At 39.8% G+C, this 20,725-nt stretch overlaps 1 protein-coding gene and 1 pseudogene across 1 annotated transcript; one reads left to right on the forward strand and one right to left on the reverse strand.

Moving 5' to 3' along the window:
• The first annotated feature begins 694 nt into the window (after nucleotides 1–694).
• LOC106976849 (trace amine-associated receptor 7a-like) lies at nucleotides 695–5,700 on the forward strand (annotated as a pseudogene).
• A 10,520-nt stretch (nucleotides 5,701–16,220) lies between these two features.
• Nucleotides 16,221–17,186, reverse strand: LOC106976862 (trace amine-associated receptor 6-like). The gene has a single exon (XM_015074324.2). It carries the CDS (start codon nucleotides 17,184–17,186, stop codon nucleotides 16,221–16,223), a length of 966 nt encoding a protein of 321 aa, XP_014929810.2.
• Between the last annotated feature and the right edge of the window lie 3,539 nt (nucleotides 17,187–20,725).

Genomic DNA, 20,725 nt, shown 5'->3' on the forward strand with positions numbered 1-20,725 from the left:
CTTACAAAAATGATAATGCAGTCTCCAGTAATTGGGAGGAATGAACAATATGGCTTTCAAGTTCTATACAAAGTTTTTTAAGGAGAGGCACTATTTCTATTTCTATTTCATGAAAAAGTCAGATGTCATCTGGAAATTAGAAGAATATAAACTTATTTTTACCCTAAAGATAATCATTATTTAGATTTTTCTTTTCTTTCCACACCTTGCACTATGGGGATTCAATCTTCAGGGCTCTGGGTATTTGGAATTACTTGGCTACTTTCCTGAGGGGACAGAGTGATTTGGGCATTGATAAAGCTCTGATAAATTAGGGGGAAAATGCTAATAAAAAGTGGCATTATGCATGCATCACATAACAGCTCTTTTGATGACCAATGCTTCTCAGATATGAACTAGTAGGCGATACAGGGAAAATATTTTTTAATTAAAATAAACAGCATCTTATGTAAAGATGAAAACTAACTGCTTATTCATTGCAAAGTGGAATATTTTATAAGGTGAGGATATGAATCAATCACTTTTTAAACATGAAAATAGGGAATTTTACTCACAAAAAAATAGGGAAAGAATGTACTGGCAATTACTGGTATGTTGTATATATCTTTTTTTTTTTTTCCCTAAGGATTTTTGAAAACTGGAATGCCACTCTTAGCCGTAGAAGACAGTTTCCCGGGTATCGAAACGAAGAATCATGAGCAGTGATTTGCTCCCCCCTGCAGCTGGGCAAAAGTGCTTTGAGAACCTGCATAGATCCTGTGTCAAAACTGCCTACTCACCAGGCCCCCGCATGATTCTCTATGCAGTGTTTGACTTTGGGTCACGCTGACCATATTTGGAAACCTCTTGGTGATGATTTCGATTCTTCATTTCAAGCAGCTGCACACACCTACAAACTTTCTGATCGTGCTCCTGGGCTGCGTGCACTGACTTCTTGGTGGGGGTGACTGTCATGCCCTTAAGCACAGTGAGGTCCGTGGAGAGCTGCTGGTACTTTGGGGAGAGTTACTGTAAATTTCACTCTTGTTTTGAAGAGTCTTTCTGCTACGCTTCTATCTACTATTTGGGTTTTATTTCTCTCGATAGATACATGGCTGTCACTGACCCTCTGGTCTACCCTGGGAATCGCCTTCCTTTGATAGCTTTCACTATCACTGATAGGCTACCAGTGATAGCTTTCCTGATTTCATGGGTGCCATGCTTCATTGGTCCAATAATCAATGCCTTCTTGGGTTTCATCACACCCACATATATTTATGAAATATTGGTTTGGATTGCTTACTATAACTCAGCAATGGACCCCTTAATTTATGCTTTCTTTTATCCTTGGTTTCAAAAAGCCATCAAACTGATGGTCACTTGGCAGAGAAGATCTTGAGAGAGAATTCCTCAACAATAAATATATTTTCTGAGTAAGTGTAAGTGATAGATTGAGAATAGATTCACAATGAACATGGCATTGGGAAGAAGAAAAATGAATCATAACTGTGCAAGATCTTCTCATGTGACATAATTGCAGTATGCTTCAGTTTTGACCCAAACACTTAAATTCAGGCTCACAGTTCAAGTTCATATAAATGCAACATCAAAACCCATTTGTGGAAGGAAACGGCATGGCCTTGGAGCCAGAAATGCCTGGACTGCAATGCCAACTTTGCCATTTAGCACCATGACCTTGGGCTGCTTCATTTCCTCTGAGCTTAACTGTACTTCTCTGCTTACTAATCACTCCCTGGTAGGATTTTTCAGAAAGATTAAGACAAGAATATAAAGGACCTAGTATATTTTTGTTATTCTAACCCTGCCTTTGATTATATTAGTTCTGCTCAAGCTATATCTTCTCTTTGTTTCCTTGTAATATTTTTTTAATAAACTGTAAATACAACTAAGAGACACTTAAGGAGGCAGTGGCTCTTTGCTCTGACACCAGGGTCTGCACTGCCTGGTGTTCAGATTGATGGGTCCAAACGTGTGATTTCAGAGCCAGAAAAAAATCAGTCAAGAGACATATCTCTTAACTGTAATATCAATGCAGGCATTTACAATGGGAAAGATAAATGGCATCATAAAAAACATTTATTCAGTAAGCTTCCTCCTGGTAAGTCTCCGCAGAGAATTACAGTAGGCTTCAGGAATTTTGCCAGTTAACATATGGTTAAGGAAAGGGTTTTAAGATTTTCATTCATCATGTTAAGATTAATATTCAAATTAATTTATGTTTTATTCATGTAATTGAACTTTGTTCCAAAAACTACTTACAGAAGCCTTCAAGGATATAGGTGAAAATGTAAATTAAAAGTATGTTCAAAAGGAGAAAGAAAACTGAAATATAGGGCATAAAAAGAAGCCAAGAAAGAATCTGCAAAATACATTTCATATGACCCACAAACTTGGTTCACAGGTGAAAAAACAAAGCTGCACTAGTCATGCAATTCACCGTGGATAAACCAAGCCAGTTATTTCAGAGACTTTTCTTGGTACTAAGACTGAAGGGTGCTTTATGCCCCATGAACAATGTGATACGTCACTTGATGTGGTTCCAGCTCTACTTTTATTGCCATCAGACATGGAGATTTTTTTTTAAATATTTTTTTAACGTTTATTTATTTGTTTTTGAGAGACAGAGAGAGACAGAGCATGAGCGGGGGAGGAGCAGAGAGAGAGGGAGACACTGAATCTGAAGCAGGCTCCAGGCTCTGAGCCGTCAGCACAGAGCCCGACACAGGGCTCGAACTCACAGACTGAGTATCAGATCTTGGGAGCAGGAGTGAATATATATCAGAATATTCTTGCTGCATTTTTCAAATTTCTAGAATAATTTACATCAACAGTATCTACTACACAACATTTCTGTTCTTACACAAATGCTGTGAAGTGGGAAACCTTTCCTGAAATAGTGTATCATTTCCAATTCTACTGTGCTTATGGGAAACTGTCTTATCTCTCTCTTGTCTTTATTGGATTTTGTATATGATTAAAGGCACCCTAGAATGTTTAGTATCATTTTACCCACAACTCTTCAGTTCCAACACTGAATATCACCAATGTCTTACGATTCCAGTGGTTTTAGTGTAACGACGTTTTTTCATTCTGTTCCACAGCTAGAGAATCCTCCTCCGGACTCATTTTAAAGATAAAGAAGCTAAAACAAAAGTGTTTAAGAACTCTGGTGAATATCATAAAGCTTCTGGATTCAAGCAAGCGCTTTCAACATCTAGTTTAATACATTTACACTTGTCTTTTCTCTCTCTCTCTTTTTTGGGGGGGTACCCTCTCAAATAGATTCGACAAACCATTCCATTTTTATCACTTTCTTCCTAGACCAACATACTATGGTACTTTTATAAGTGTTTGAAACTTTCGCTTGGAAGACACCAGCTACTTCCTTCATCGTTCTCTTCTGTGAACTTATTCTGGTTGTGTGCTGCCTTTGCTATTGGCCTTTGCATCAGTGAACATTTATTAAGTGCTTCTGTCTGGTATGCAACACGTGGGCTCTGGAACTGGAAAGATATAACAATAAAGCCAATTTCAACCTAATAATGATTTATCCATGTCACAGAGCCCTCACTGTGTGCATGGGATCCCTTACCTGCACTCTCAGTCTTCTCAACAACCCTGTAAGAGGGCCAATGTTATTACTTCTGTTTCCTAAGTGAGGAGCCTGAGGCTTAAAGAAGTGAGTAGAAGGCCAAGGTAGCATATTTGTTCAACAACAGAATCTTATTCATAGCCAGGCAGACAGAGAGTAAGTGCAGCAAACACCAACTATTCTTCCTTACAGAGGAGATTGTGGCCCCACCTCTGTATTCAGGTCATTGGGAGCCATTTGGAACACGGGACTTTCCTTCTACCAAGGGCAAGTATGAGCATCATAAAGAAAAGTGCAAAGTTCTTTGGGGAGATGGGGACATTGGAAGGAGTAATTGATTTGCTATGGTGTAACACAATTTTTTTTTAATATTTATTTATTATTGAGAGACAGAGACAGATGGAGCATGAGCATGGGATGGGCAGAGAGATGGGGACACACAGAATCTGAAGCAGACTCCAGGCTGTGAGCTGTCAGCACAGAGCCCGACGCGGGGCTTGAACTCGCAAACCGTGACATCATGACCTGAGCTGAAGTCAGACGCTTTACTGACTGAGCCAGGCACCCCTATAGTGTAACATTTCAATCCATAGTTTTCCACTCATCTATACTCCTTCATTCTGGAAATAGTATTTTTTTTTTTTATGTTTATTCATTTTTCAAAGACAGAGAGCAAAAGCAGGGGTGGGGCAGGGGGCGTGGGGTGGGTACACAGAATCTGAAGCAGGCTCCAGGCTCTGAGCTGTCAGCCCAGAGCTGGATGCAGGGCCCAAACTCACGAACCGCGAGATCATGACCTGAGCCGAAGTCAGATGCTCAACCGACTGAGCCACCCAGGGGCCCCTTGGAAATAGTATTTGACTGTACAACGCTTTTCCCCCTGAGACTGAAGGGAGGGCCATTCAGATAAACTGTATCTTAACTGCTAAGTTAGGGTTGACCCGCACATCATGCACAACCATGATCTTGTTGCTTTATACTATTCATTCTTTGGCTCCTTTGCACCTTTTCTCCACACAAATCCCCCCATCTCATCTAATCATTGTTGAGATTAGAAGTTTCATTTTCTTTTTTCCACGGATCAATTGTTAGTACGTTATTATGAGTAACAGTATGATTATGTTTGCTCATGTATTTAACAGTCCCTTGCAAAGTCTCTCTTTGTTTTTCCATGTACAAAGATGAAAACAATAGAGCTTGTAGAAACATTTCTGTATGTCCTCCTTTCTCAGGAACCGATCATTGTGTCCATGACATTACTCTCTGCTTTCTAGTGATCTGTTGTTCATAGTTGTTTATCCCAAAAAACTTCATGACTTAGGAGAATGTCCCTCTTGTTCTTCTTTATACCCCCAGCTGGACCTTACACTGTACTTGGAAATAATGGATAATCAATAAACGTTTACTGAATAAATAGATGTGTATTCATTTAAATATAGAACATTTTTAATAAGTTTATATTGAGTGTGCCTGGTCACATTGAGAAAATAATAGAATTTCCTTCAAGCTCTATTGATAGGAATGGCTCTTACCTCTTTAAAAACCTTATACTAAGCGTATTTTGGGTTGTCTTTCTCTCGGCTCTGATTTTTCAATTGTTTGATCCTATCTGACCTTTCAGATTCTGTATGGATCATTTTTTATGCCTCACAGTGCTTATCATTATCAATGCTGCAGAAACATACGCTTTTATTTGTAGTATACGAGTGTGACCATTCATGGTTATGAATTTTATTTGAATTACCCTCTGACAAGAGTCTCATTCCCTAACTATAGGGCATTGGTAGTTGAATTCAAGGGACAGAACAATTCCAAAACCAAGCATGTATTTTTCTACACTCCCATTAGCACCTAGACATTAGACTGTGAAGGTAGACTCCTCATGGCTTGAAACTGAAAGTTATCTTTAAAATAATCTAAATTAAACCATCCTCTGTTGGATGCAGGCTGCGGCTTATGTAACCCGCACAAGGTCTGATTGCAGGCATCTCGTGAATTCGTGTAGAGTGTCGGCCACACTCCAGCAGCATCCAGGTGTGCACAGGGCCCGAGTCGATGCACCCTCTTGTCCTCCAACACGGGCTCACAGTACAACCGCCCCTTCCTGAAGGTTGCCTCAACTCTCCTCCATTCGATCTGGCTCACCTGGTTCTATAGATTCATGGTCTGCTCAAATATATACACAGACACATGGGGTTCTCAGTTAGCTTTGAAGAATTTTACAGGACTTCAGTTACAATGACAATTTGAACCAGAATTAGAATCCTGGTTCAGAAACGAAAGTCCCTGAGAACTGGAAAAGAATTTCTCCATGGCCTTCGAGGACAAGTACTCTGAGGAGCAGCGTGATGCCGGCATGATGGCCATCCCTTAATTTTAAGCTGTTTCTTGGTGGTCCCTGTTTAGGAGCTTTTAAGATTTTCTTTTTGTATTTGTTGCATTGCTGCCTGTGTGATCTTTTTTGTTTGTCTGTCCTCTTCGCATTTTCAATCTGAAGCCTCGGACCTTTCTTTTACCCAGAAAAAGCTTCCCCTACAATTGCTTTCAATATTTTCTTCCGTTTACTCTTTGTGATTGCTCTTTCTGGAGCTTAGGATTTCTCCCAGGCTCTGTTGGAAAGAACAGCTCTTACCTCTCTGGTAACCTTATACTGTGTGTATCTTGGGTTGTGCTTTACTCTGGTTTTTCAATCAATTTGATCTCATCTGGTTTTTATCTTTCAGAAATACTTTTGGGGACATTTCATTGGGATTTCAGGAGTAAGGTACAGTGCTTAATTATCTTTGTAGGGCTGATTTTCTGACGGTAGGCACCAATTCAACTATTCCAGTTGTGAAAACACTAAAATGCTCACTACTGATTGGTAAATATCTATTTCCCTGAGCCGCCATGAACCACCTGTTTATTTTCCCTAGAAAGTCCTCCCCAGACTGCAAAGGCTCCTCCTGATCCAGCTCTTGAAAGATCAATGCAAGGCTGGGGCGCCTGGGTGGCTTGGTCGGTTAAGCGTCCGACTTCGGCTCAGGTCATGATCTCACAGTCCGTGAGTTCGAGCCCCGCGTCGGGCTCTGTGCTGACAGCTCAGAGCCTGGAGCCCGTTTCAGATTCTGTGTCTCCCTCTCTCTGACCCTCCCCCGTTCATGTTCTGTCTCTCTCTGTCTCAAAAATAAATAAACGTTAAAAAAAAAAAAAAAAAAAAAAGAAAGATCAATGCAAGGCTAAGGAGGACGTCTCCAGGGCTGGCTCTGCCTGTCAGCATAGCTTGTATTTTGACCGCCATTGCCTCCTCCGTCTGCTTTACAGTTTTTTTACTGTGTTGAAATATCAACCCTGACTATTGAGCTGGAAATCAAGTGGTCACATGCTGAAGAGCACTTCATCAATGATAAATTTATTTTAGGTCATGAATGCTTAAATAGGGGAAATTTAAGAATGAATTCAGAATTACCGAATGATCGTTTAATTAATTATTATTTGTTTCTAAGAATTGAATGCGATCTCTCAAAATGTGCGGTAGGGTGGTGGGACGTATTCTTCAAATTAGTCAGGAAAAGCATGAAGGAATGAGTCTCTGGTCATCAGATTCATCCTTCCTGCTTGCTAGTTTAATTGGAAGTCTGACTCATTGAATATGTTACTAGATTTGAGACAGTCTGAGCTTGGTTACATCACAAACATCAAATGGCTTCACCATTCTATCTACTAGAGCAGGCAAACACCCTTTGACTCTCCCTTACTCATTTTTAATAACACTCTAAGCAAATCTTATTGCTTTCCACTCAACTTCCACTACTTATAAGCCCATAATAAATTCTAGCTAATTCAGATTAAAATTTTAAAATCACACCCAGTTCCATATTCTTTCAGTGGTGTAGAGGCCCAGGCCCTTGGGCCCTAGAGTACGGAGGAGTGTATATCTACTTTTCACTCTTTCTTCCTCTCTCCTTTTCTGCTTCTGCTTCCACCCGCCCTCCAGAGTGGGGCAGCAATGGAATAAGGAGAATATTACTAATGGGACAAAAGCTGTCCTCACGCCTGGTAGGGTCACTGTCTTGGTGGACAATGCCCTGAATGTGCCAGGTACCTAAGTGGAGGCTCTGTGATGAGGTGTATACATGGCTTCTTTTGGGGGGCCGGGGAGCCTGCCTGCCATCTGGTCCCCTGATATCGGTGAGCCACTCCAGTTGAACTTCCAACTCCTCCTTAGAGTCTGTCCATGAAGGGAAACCTTATAGACCTTTCTTTCTAGGGTCTCTCCATCCAGGGAACCACTCCATTGAAGAAGGTACTGGCAAGATGATTCAAACTGCTTCCCTGTTTAGATCTGCTTATTCAGTAGCCCTGCTGACCTGCCCTGTCTTCATGTCAAGTAGGGGAAAGTAGAGTTGGAGGAAGATGGCTGTGAGGCAGACAGGCCAGCAGGAAAAGCGGCCTGTCTTGTCACCTACTCAGGTGGCACTGATGCATGCCAGGGAGCAGAAGGTTGGACTGTGTCCTGCAGGGCTGCCTGAAGAACCCGCATACGCACTGCACAAGAGGGATGTTACTGGAAGGCTCACAACACCAGGGTCGTGAGCATGAAGCAAATGTGATGAGGAAACCAAATTCAGTGTAAAATTATTGTTCTCCTTTTCTTCTACTCTACCTGTTCCCTATGGAGTGGAGCAGAAAAGGAGGATGCGGTAAGGAATGAAAAATCAGATGCGTCCCATCCCTAAAACCAGGCTTTTTAAGTTCAGACTTGGCTAGCATTGGAAATAGCGAGGACAGGGATATTCAATTAGATACAGAGGATAGTTTTAAACTTGAGTTTAAAATTGGAGCCATTTAATTTTTAGAAATTGAATTCAATAAAATTGAATTTTTAACACTCACGAGTGACTGTAGAGATATACCTGAGATTTAATGAAAAAATAAACAGGGAAGATTTGCTAGAGCCCATTTTAGACACTGTGATTTGGGGAAAAATTAACTTCATGCTGCTTCTCATCCCAAAGATTTCCATAAGCAATTAAGACACATCTCTAAGAAATACTTGTTAAACACAAATTAATTATGTGATGAATCAAAATGAGAACTGATTCAGTTATTCATTAACTTGAAGGATTGCTTGGACTGGCAATTGAACATATGGATTTTGTAATCAATGCCAACCACTGTTCATTTACAGTTTAACCCTCTGACTCTGATTAGTGTTTGGTTACCTCTAGCCTCTAGTCCAAAGAGACAAGAGTACAAAACATTTCTCTCCCCTTCCTCTCATTAACAAATGTATGAATGTGAGCACTGGAAAGAACGCAGAGATCATTAATGCATCTTTCTTCCTGATAATGAGAATTGTCTCACACTTCCAGTCACTGGGGCGATGTTTATTTAATGACTTTTTATTTTAGGAATGTCTGAGAAGTTCAAAACTTTCAAACTGATTGTCGAGTGCAGAAAAGAGACTGAAAACTTTGTATGATGCAAGATAATCAAAAGTTTGCCTCCAAGTCCTGCCCTTGATGTTAGAAAATATAATCCCTGAAAAGCATTGATTGCCACTTACCCTTGATCGTTATCTGATGTATTCCCTCAAGATGGTCTTATCAGCAAGATAGGAAGACTCATACATGTGCAAGAATTGTAGATTTAGGAAATGCCTCTAATTTACATGGCATCTCAGCTCTGGGCTAGTTGCTATTTATAGACTAACCCCAGATGTGAGTGTATAAAATTACCTAGATTCTGCTAATAACTTTCAATGATATAGAAGAAAGAAAAGAAAAAGAAAGAAAGAAAGAAAGAAAGAAAGAAAGAAAGAAAGAAAGAAAGAAAGGAGGGGGGAGGGAGGGAGGGAGGGAGGGAGGGAGGGAGGGAGGAAGGAAGAGAGAAAAAGAAAAAGGAAACTTGCATAAGAATCCTTTTTCTTAGTAGAAACTTCATATTTCTTTCTCTAGAAGGTTGATTTCTTGGACATCTGCTTCCATTGGATCATGTCAGATTTATTAACAGTCTTTATTACTTCATTGTCTTTATTTAGCTTAGAGTTGACCAAATGCTGCCCAGGTTTATTTGAGGGAGTAATAAAAGGCTTACCTGCTGAAAATACTATGTTTGCTATTAAAAATATCAGTGGGGAGCCCCTGAGTGGCTAAGTCGGTCAAGCGACTCTCGATTTTGGTTCAGGTCATGATCTTGTGGTTCATGAGTTCAAGTCCTGCATCAGGCTCTGTGCCGACAGTGTGAAACCTGCTTGGGATTCTTTCTCTCCCACTCGGTCTACCCCTACCCCCTCACTCTCTCTCAAAAATAAATAAACAAAATTTTTTTAAATAGTAATGGGTCAAGATAGTGGTTTCTAGAAATTTGGATCAGAAATAATAAAACTGGTTAAAAAATTTGGAGAACTAAACAGATTAATTACCAAATTTTAACTTTGCCAACTTAAGGTCATGATAAATAAGCAGCAATAGCACCAGGGACAACTTCCAGGTACTTTGCCATAATTTCATGTGAATAATGTTTTAATATCAAAAGCTGAAGAAGAATATAACCTAAGAATAAAGGACAGTCCTGTAAATTGAATAAAATTTCCATCATGCAACACATGTCCCATTGTTATTTTTCTCATCTTCCTCCCCCCAGTGAGAGGTTTGCCAAAGTCCAGTGCTGTTCCCAGACTGGCATCTCCGGATAAGACAACACCAAAATGCATAACTGTTGAGAAATAGCATTAGAGACATGTTTCCTTCTGTGTGGGGTCCCTGCACCTTCCAGAAACCTAGCCCTCACCTGATGACTGTGCTTCCCAGAAGGCAGGTGATGAGGTGGGTATCCTCCTTTGTTCGTCCTCGTGGTCCTAGAGCATTCTTTCTTCACCCTCCCTGAATACCCATCTCCTATGCTCTCCTCAGTATTGTCCAGCATGGACCCCAGGGTGCTCTTTCCTTATTTCACGTGAATGTTTAATACCCTGCACTCTCTCAGTCTCTCCAGCACTGCTCTCAATACATACCACATGTAAGACATAAATACCTTGCTGTATTAGTGCTTGAGAAATAGTAATTCGTAAATAACATAAAAACAAAAAAAAATAGAACTGTCATATGATTTAGCAATTCCCCTGGATATATACCCAAAAGAATTAAAAGCAGGATCTCAAAGAAAAAAAAAAAGAAATATTAATTCCTACAATCATCAAAATTATCATATATATATCATATATATAGTATATATATGATATATATATTATATTATATATTATATTAAATTATATATTATTATATATTATATATTATATATTATTATAATATATTATTATATATTATATTATATATATTATATATATCATATATATTATATATATTATATGATTATATCATATATAATCATCCATGTGCTAAGCTGCCTCCGGGGTCCTGGAAATCCTCTCCATCCCACCTCAGTCTGTCACTCACACCCTCATAGACGTTTCCAAATTAGGGCATCATGAAAAGGGGTGTTTTTTTTTTTTTTTCTCTCTTTAAGCCAGAGGATACTGTCTGGCTCTCAGGCTAGAAAACGCATTCACAGAAACACTAACTTTGCCATTCAAATTTCCCCACAGGGTCTGAAGGGAGCCAAAGCATGCCGTAAGAGTCCCCTTCCATTCCAAAGCCTTTCTTGCCAGTGAGGAGGGTACACACTAATAAGCAACCAGTGTAGACTCACTCCGCTTTGCCTGAGTACCAAACTTAATGACAGGGGCGCCTGGGTGGCTTAAGTGTCTGACTCTTGATTTAGGCTCAGGTCATGATCTCATGGTTTGTGGGATCGAGCTCCATGTGGGGCTCTGCACTGAGAGCACAGAGCCTGCTTGGGATTCTCTCCCTCTCTCCCTCTGCCCCTCCTCTGCTCACGCTCTCATGTTCTGTCTCTGTCTCTCTCTCTCAGAATAAATAAAGAAACATTTTAAAACGTATAAAAAAAAAGCAAAACCCAAATGACATTCTCGGTTACAGAGGCACAGGTTCAGGCCATCTTAAAACAAGCAGTTCTTTTCTGTGTAGAGTCTGATCTGCCCACATCACCCACTGTTCAGAGGCCAGGAGAAGCACGTGCTCATATGCTCCCTAACTTCGTGGGTGGAAAGTACCGTGGCCGTGGCAGTAGCTTCTCCTTCTGATGCAGCCTCTAAGGGTTCATGCATGAATGGACACGTATGCACACAAGTGCACGCACATGCGTATGCACATATGTGTGCGGAAATGGCCCAGCCTTTGGGATCTCCCTGCGTGTCTTCAAGCAGAAATGCCACACATTCAGCCCCCGAGGCCCCTCTGTGCTCTCCCAGACCAGCAGATCCTCGCGGAGTAATTCTTACTCCGGCGCCCAACAAGGAAAGGAGACCTAACCCATCGGTTGGGTGGCCCGTGCTCCTCAAGACTGTCGAGGCCTTGAGAAACGAGGCCCAGACCAGAGGTGGCTGGGGAGATGCGACAACGAAGTGCGATCCTGGATGGGATCCTGGAACAGGAAGTCATTAATGGAGACGCTGGTGGCATCCAGATAAAGGCTGGGGTTCGGTTAACTGTATTCTACCAATGGCAGTTTCGAAACCGTGACAAAAGTCCTATGGCAATATGTTAACAATGGGGGAGACTGAGTGCATGGTATTCAGAAATTCTGTACTAGTTTTGTAACTTTTCTGTAAACCTAAAATTACTCCAAAATAAATTTACTAAAAACAAAAACAAAACCAAGCAGTATGGGTGGGAAGGCCCCCTCTCCTGAGGGCAGGACTTCCGTGCTGGGAGGAAGTAGAATTACCCAGGAGAGACCCCACAGCAGCCGCTTGCCTGGGGACTGCTACTGATGCCTCCTAGGGCCTTTTCCACCTCATTAGTTACAGTTTGAAGGGAAATACGTCGCTTAACCATGAAGGTTTAGGAGTTACTTATTTAAACAACATCTTTTTGGATCAGTGTCACCAGCTGGGACTTTGAAGGGAGAAGGAAAAACCTTTTCGATGTCCAAGGGATGCCATGCCGTTTGAGTTCCCAGAACTTTCTTCCTTCCCACTTTTAGGTGCAAAGATTGAGGTGTGTGCCCAAGCCAGAACAGCTGGCATTTCTGGCGTCTATCCATGGATCCCCTCAACTCCCGAGTTCTTCCAAACCTTTATTTTCCCCTCTGCAAAAAATAGGCTAATCTGATTTACAAACATTCTTTCCCCCTGGTTAAAACCCTAAAAAACTTCAACAGCATGGCAATGTTATGGTTAACAGATAATGAGGGATCCAATGATCTAGTATCTTCACTGTTATAAAATTCATCAGGAATCAACTATAATAGCCACACTTGCTCAGCATGGAAATCATCCAAGAAGAAAATTTAAATGTCTACTGGCATGTTTATAGAAGTTAAAAAAAAAAATTTTTTTTTGTAATGTGGCCCAAAAGTAACTGCTAATACATTACTGTATATGAAATAGATGTTTAAAGAACCTGCAACAATAAAAAAAAAGTAGTCCCTAAAAGATACCAAGGAAGCTGCATCACAAACACTAAAATGATAAAGATAAATGCAAAGAAACCCCCCTCACAAACTGCCCATTAGATATAAAGTGGGACTTTGTAAAAGCATATAGAAATATGTGCTTTATATATATGTACATATGGAAATATACATATATGGGTTCCGTGTTACATCTACTGTTTTATAATCTGGGTCAGAGTGTTTTGCTTTTGTTTTGATTTTAATAAAAAAATACATTGTGCTTGTCTTTCCCTGTCAAGAGTTATACAAAGAATGCCCTGGTCATGCTTATTTCCTTGCATGGCTCTTTTCTTAGGATTACTTTCTAGAAATGGAACTACAGAGTTAAGTGACATGTATGATTTAAATTTAATATAAATATTTTAGTTCACTTCAGAAAGGAGGAATTAAATTATATTTTTCCCAGATGTATAGGAGCATGTTCAACTCTTATGAGGGTGCATAATTTCCCACACTCTAATTAATATTGGGTTTTATGGATCCTTCTAATATTTGCCAATTTGATATATGAAACTCTAATACATTTTTATTAGTATTTTAATTATTTGGATATTTGGTATTTTAATGTATTCGTTAGTCATTTTGTATTTTCCCTCTATAAAACTGTCTATTGACATGTTTAGTGTAGTATTTGTTTATGTCTTACTGTTTTGTAAAAGGCTTTTATGTTTCGAAAGCTATTAACCCTTCTTCATCATGTAAACTGCCAATAGTTTTTTCAGCGTTGTCTTTTTTTCTTTAACATGACTTTGTTTTCTTTTAAAGTTTAAAAAAATCTTAAAGTAGTGCATGAATCCCTGAGGGTTTTCTGTTATTATTTCACCAATGAAAAATTATAAAAGCTTTATTTTCTTTATTTTTTATAAATCTGATAGAAATCCATTTTGATTTTATGAAATACATGAAGCAGGATGCTGAACAATATTTTTATCAGAAAGTTAAATACCACATCAACATTTCTTGTTTTTAATATAATTTTTAGTGTTTATTTATTTTTGAAAGAGAGAGACAGAGACAGAGTGTAAGCAGAGGAAGGGCAGAGAGAGAGGGAGACAGAATACGAAGCAGGCTCCAGGCTCTGAGCTGTCAGCATAGAGCCCAATGCAGGGCTCGAACCCACGAACCATGAAGATTATGACCTGAGCTGAAGTCGGTCACTTAACCGACTGAGCCACCCAGGCACATCAACATTTCTTGAATCCTTTTCCCATAAACACAGTGTTACTTCTTTTTATCATGGAAAACATATAAACTTTGGATACTGTTTAATAGAAAAAAAATGACATAAATTTTCCTCCATGGTGATTGAAGATAAAAAAATAAACCTCGTGATAAGAAAACTATCATATCAATAGATAATCACTATTGAAGAAATTGTGCCATCTGCTCATGATTATTCCCACATTTACATTATATGCCCCCAACATGTAAAATATGAGTCTTGTCCTGAGTTTGAAATAGCTCACGTATATGGTTGGGAGACATCTTAGAAGCTTCAGAAAACTGCCCCCTCACCCCCCACCGCTCCAAGAAACAAGCTGTTCAAATGAAAACAAGTTAACCCAGTTCAATAAAAGACAGGAAATACAAGACACTAACAGGGAACATGGGACCAGGAAATCTTTCACAGTGAAAGAAAGGTAAGAAAGGAACGTGAGTCCTAGAAGACAAAAACAGCAACTGACAAAGCAGGGAACTGCACAGATTTAAGGACCCTTGTGCCAACCATTATTGAGTAAATACATTTCTATCAAATGCTTAAAGATGTTCATTTCACCAAGGAAGTAAAAGCCTGTAGGGTATGCTACTAAAATTGAGGTACCATTTCTCCGCCATCATTTAAAATGTCATTTTAATGTGCTATAATCCACATTTATAATTATTAGGAAATTTGCGACACGTCACCAGATTGATGTCTTTTTTTCTCAAATTAACAATTTAGGTTAATTTAGAAATTAAATTTGTGGTCGATGAATGCTCTTCTACTTATAATAAGTTTTTCCTGCTCTCCCAAACCAAGGGTAAAGTAAAGCATATATCAAAGAATTTAGAGCAGAGTTACAATAACCAACCCAATAAAATATCTCATAACACATGAAGGTGTCATAAACCCCTAAAAAGAATCAGTGAATGAATCAATTGCATGTGGTAATCATGAGACCAAAAATGCTACACTGTGCCAGGGTATCAGCTGTTTTTCTCTCTTTTAGCCATCCTAGCCTCGCAAGTTCCTGATAATGATTTTGTTTTGTACTAACTAATATTTTCAATCTCTTTAGTATGTTTTCTAGCCACAAGAAAAATATTACTAGATGTAATATTAAGAAAGCTAAATGTGAAAAATAACAGAAATTCTATCACTATCCAGAATTGATTTATAACAAGCTGGCAACCATGTATGGAACAGAGGGCACTTATTAATTCCTTCATCCCATCCTCAGAGGCACCCACTGTATACACTGTATACAAGAGGCAGGATCCAGGAGCTGCTGAAGCAAATTCCTGACCCAGACACTATGCAGACATCCAGCATAATAGATTTCACTGCTGCCCCAAGTTTTCCTTTGGGAAAAGCAGCAAAACAAAGCCAAAAACAAACAAAACAAAAGCAAAAACAAAAATAAACACAAGACAACAACCATGTGAAAGCTAACCACAGAGAAATTTTTGACAAGTTGGGAGTGAGCAGAAAACTTTCTAAGGAAAAGAGGCAAGAATTTTTTTTTAAAGGTGTTTTCAGGCTACGAAGGGAAGAATCAATGAAATAAAAGAGCAAAAGGGAGGGAGGGAAGTGTGTGCAGGAAAGGAGGTATGGTGAGCTCTGTAGCCGTTAACAAATAGGGATTTGACATTTACCAGTCATGCAAATTGTTTTTTGAGAAATGACAAGGAAGTGCACCGTTAATACTGGAAAACATTGATTTATCCTGTTAAATTTGAAGAGTAAATGGTTTTCTCTTCATTAATAGTCTTACTTGCTTTTTACCAACTCATATCATTTGGAAATTGTAAAGATTGAACTTCGTCAGTCCAAATGCTTACATTTGTTCAGAGAACAAATTCATGGTGGCTGAACTGTCCTCGAAAACCCAACCACTCATGATAATTTTTAAGGCCTTCCTGAACCACGGGTAAAATAAAGCAAAATCAAAGGGTTCATGGCTGAATTGTAATAAGCACACCAACAGCAAATCTCATAAATGTAGGCAGGGGTTATGAAGCCCATATAAGCATCAATTAATGAGTCAATACTGTACGGTAACCATGAAATCATAAATGCTACCACAGTGATACCCAGGGTTTTTGCTGCTTTTCGCTCTCTCTTGGCCACTCTGGATTTGTAACTAGCTGATGACAATTCTATTTTGCCCCCAGTATCTTCAATCTTTTTAGCCTGTTGTCTAGCCACAAGAAAAATATTGCTATAGAGAATTATCATAACGAGGGTAGGTATAAAGAAGGATAGAAAATCTATCAACACCCAGTTTTGATTTACAATGGCCTGACAACCTCCTACGCAGTTGAGGGCACTAGATAATTCCTCCAGCCCATCATCATAAGCACCTGTGTAGAACACGGCACCACTGTATACAAGGGGCAGGATCCAGGAGATGCCGATGCATGCCCCTGACACAGACACCGTGAACTTGGTAGGATAGACCAGAGGCTCAGTAACAGCGATGTACCTGTCGATGGAGATGAAGCACAGGTGGAAGAGGGAAGAGTAACAAAATGCCACATCACAGCACGTGTGGAAGGTACAGAAACTCGGCCCAAAGTACCAGCAGCCCTCCACAGACCTGACCATGCTGAAGGGCATGACGGTCACCCCCACCAGAAAGTCAGCACAGGCCAGAGAGGCGATGAGAAAATTGGTTGGCGAGTGCAGCTGCTTGAAATGCAGGATTGAAATCACCACCAGGAGGTTTCCAAAAACGGCCAGCACAGCCCCCAAGCTGAACAGTGTGTAGAGAATGAGCCGGGGTCCAGGCGAGTAGGGGGCTTTCACGCAGGATCCGGTCACGTTCTGGTAGCAGAGCTGCTCAGATGCAAAGGGGGACGAGTTGGTGCTCATGGTGCATGCGGAGACGTAAATACGCCAGGTTGTCTAAAGAAATTATCAGATATTATTACTAATGTTTTTCCTCTTTCCACTTATTATTATAAATCTTAAATGCTTTCTATATGACAAATTAAAATTGAACAGAATTATATTGTAGGGGCACCTGGGTGACTCAGTCGGTTGAGCGTCCACCTCTTGATTTTGTCCAGTCGTTGTCTGGCATTTCCTAAGTTTGAGCCCTGCGTCCCCTACTTGGGGTTCTCTCTCGGTCCCCCTCTCTCTGCTACTTCCCCACTCAGGCTTGCTCATGCTCTCTGTCTCAAAATAAATAGACATTTAAAAATTATATTGTAGGGGCGCCTGGGTGGCGCAGTCGGTTAAGCGTCCGACTTCAGCCAGGTCACGATCTCGCTGTCCGTGAGTTCGAGCCCCACGTCAGGCTCTGGGCTGATGGCTCAGAGCCTGGAGCCTGTTTCCGATTCTGTGTCTCCCTCTCTCTCTGCCCCTCCCCCGTTCATGCTCTGTCTCTCTCTGTCCCAAAAAAATAAATAAATAAATAAATAAACGTTGAAAAAAAAATTAAAAAAAAAATTATATTGTATAAGGTTAGTGGTGTTAATTTCAACTAAATAATGCCTGGTTTCTTTAACTTGATAAAATTCCCTTTTATTCATAAAAAATATGGTTTTCTTTTTACCTCTAGTGTTCTTCTTTGCAACAGCTGCTGATATGGGATGTAACTGTGGAGTTGAAGGATCACCTCCTCTTTATCTCTGTGTTGTCTGACCTGTGTTACTAAGACATGCAGTCCTTCCACATAAATAGATGCTATCAATGGGGAAATCCCTGCATGGAATCCCTATAGTATAAGGTGTGAACTTGGAAGATTATTTTCAACAGTGATGATTAGGAAAGGTATTCTATAAAACAACTCTTAACATTAAATTAGCTTAGCCATCACGCTTCTTGGGTCAAAGATTTCTTTTTTCTTAGACTTGAATCTTTCCCCTATTGTCAGTCCTGATGAGGTACCTCTTTGGATTTTTGTACAGAGGCACAATATGGTGTAAATAGTGAGAGTTAATACTTGGCTTTTTCTCTCTTGGCAGGAGCCATTCTTGTATCTGCACTGGCTACCAAGAAACAAAAAAGGTAACATACATTAAGGATGGCTTGAGATTGGTGAAATACATCACACACAAGCATTAAAGAACAGCATGGTATTTAGACACACCAGCACTTCTGAGGTACTATGACTATCAGTGCTGGTAGAAAGGAGATCGGTTCTCTGCTCAGACATCGTCACTGGAAGCATATCTGTGATGTCTCTGTCCACATGATAAATGGGCAGTGAGCCCTCTGACTACACACATTTGTGGTTCTAACCGATAGAACTTCGGTTCCGATGCTGAACTAATTCAAATAAGGAATAATGACCAGAAAGTTGGAAAATGGGAACACAATTCCTTGGTAATTTCCTAGCCCTGCAATGTTGAACTCCACAGAGCATTACTCAGACTTCTCGAAGAAATGTTCAAGACTCTTGCCACCGCAGGGCTGTGACCTACACATGTGTGAACTTGCTTTTCAAATTATAAAGTGCCACAGGTATTATTATTAATCCATCTGTCCATCTGCTTCCTAATCTAGAAAATTAGATTCTTTCTAATATTATTTCTAATATTTCCTGAGAATCTGGTTTTGTAAAATAATAATAATTGTTTCCATAGGCAAAGGTCTAGGCCAGGCTTTCTCAATTTCAGCACTGTTGACATTTGAGATCAGATAACTCTGATGTAAGGATCTGTCCTGTACATTGAACAGGATTTAGCAGCGTCCCTGCTACTAGATGCTGGTAGATTTCAGTAAAATTTCCCCAAGAGGTAAATCAAAAATGTCTTCAGACATTGACAAGTGTCCTCTGGAAGATAAATGTCTCAATGACCTGCCTATTGAGAAACATCATTCTAGGCAAAAAATAATGATACATGATGTACACATTTAGGACAGAGAAATAACTTTATATCTCCCTTCATATTCTGAGATATATTCATTCATTCATTAATCAATTCAATATATATTTGCTGAGTGCCAGGAGTTGGGTGAAAAGCAATGAACAAAGGAATGAACAAAAAATCTGGGTACACATGATCCCTGTCTCATGAAGTTTTCAATCTTGAGCTGGAAACAAACCTTTAGCAAGTAAACAAATAAATGGATATATGAATACAAATTGTGAAAAGTAGTAAAAAGGAAAAAGACAGTAGCTCATGATACAGGAAGCACTTAGGCAGGTGTGGATAAAGAAGTCTCTTCAAACAGGGTAAGGCAAACAAGCTACTTCAATATTTACAGAATTTTAATATAATATATATGGGGGAAAAGGAAATGAGAACAGAGTAGAACAATAGCTGAGGGTTTCTGATGTTTTCTAGCAGAGGGTAGCTTAATAAGAAAGGAATATTATGTCCAAAAAAGAAAGAGACAGAGACAGAGGCAGAGAGACAGGGATGAAAGTCTTGCTGTGGTCTGGAAGCAGGAATGAGGGGAAGACCTGATGCTTCTTCCAGGAAGAACCTGGACAGAAGCCCAGATCTCCGTACCTTAGTTTATAAAACAAAGAGCTAGACATCTTCCAGTTTTCTACCGGGTCTAATTTCTAATTATTCCCTCTTAGCTAATTCTTAGGATATTCAGTTAGGATTTATATTCTTCCCCTTTTCACCAGTCCCCCACAACTTTCAGGGTCCAATTTAGGACAGGTTTAGAAAATGCTTCCACAACAACAGGATCAAAACAAATTCAGAGTGTTACATTTTTTGAGCCAAGGCATAACAGAGGAAGATCTTAAAGTAGGTGCCCAGCCCCACCCCTTCAGCTCCCTTGAATGGACCCAACAATTTCTAAAATATAATCGAGAGACCAGAGAGAGGGGGAAATACCTCGTATGGTAAAATACTATTTCCAGAATGAAGAAGTATGGATGAGTGAAAACCTGTAGATTAAAATGTTACACCAGAGCAAATCAATTACTCCTTCTGATGTCCCCGTCTCCCCAAAGAACTTTGCACTTTTCTTTATGATGCTCATACTGCCCTTGGTAGAAGGAAAGTCCCATGTTCCAAATGGCTCCTAATGACCTGAATACAGAGGTGGGGCCACAGTCTTCTCTGTAAGGAAGAATAGTTGGTGTTTGCTGCACTTACTCTCTGTCTGCCTGGCTATGAATAAGATTCTGTTGTTGAACCAATATGCTACCTTGGCCTTCTACTCACTTCTTTAAGCCTCAGGCTCCTCACTTAGGAAATAGAAGTAATAATATTTGCCCTCTTACAGGGTTGTTGAGAAGACTGAGAGTGCAGGTAAGGGATCCCATGCACCCAGTGAGAGGGTTCCGTGACATGGATAAATCATTATTAGGTTGAAATTGGCTTTATTGTTATATCTTTCCAGTTCCAGAGCCCACGTGTTGCATACCAGACAGAAGCACTTAATAAATGTTCACTGATGCAAAGGTCAATAGCAAAGGCAGCACACAACCAGAATAAGTT

Source organism: Acinonyx jubatus, chromosome B2 (assembly GCF_027475565.1).
Source record: "Acinonyx jubatus isolate Ajub_Pintada_27869175 chromosome B2, VMU_Ajub_asm_v1.0, whole genome shotgun sequence".
Classification (NCBI taxonomy): domain Eukaryota; kingdom Metazoa; phylum Chordata; class Mammalia; order Carnivora; family Felidae; genus Acinonyx; species Acinonyx jubatus.

Coding starts and splice junctions, on each gene's coding strand:
- LOC106976862 (XM_015074324.2), bottom strand. CDS start 17,186: ATGAGCACCAACTCGTCCCCCTTTGCATCTGAGCAGCTCTGCTACCAG.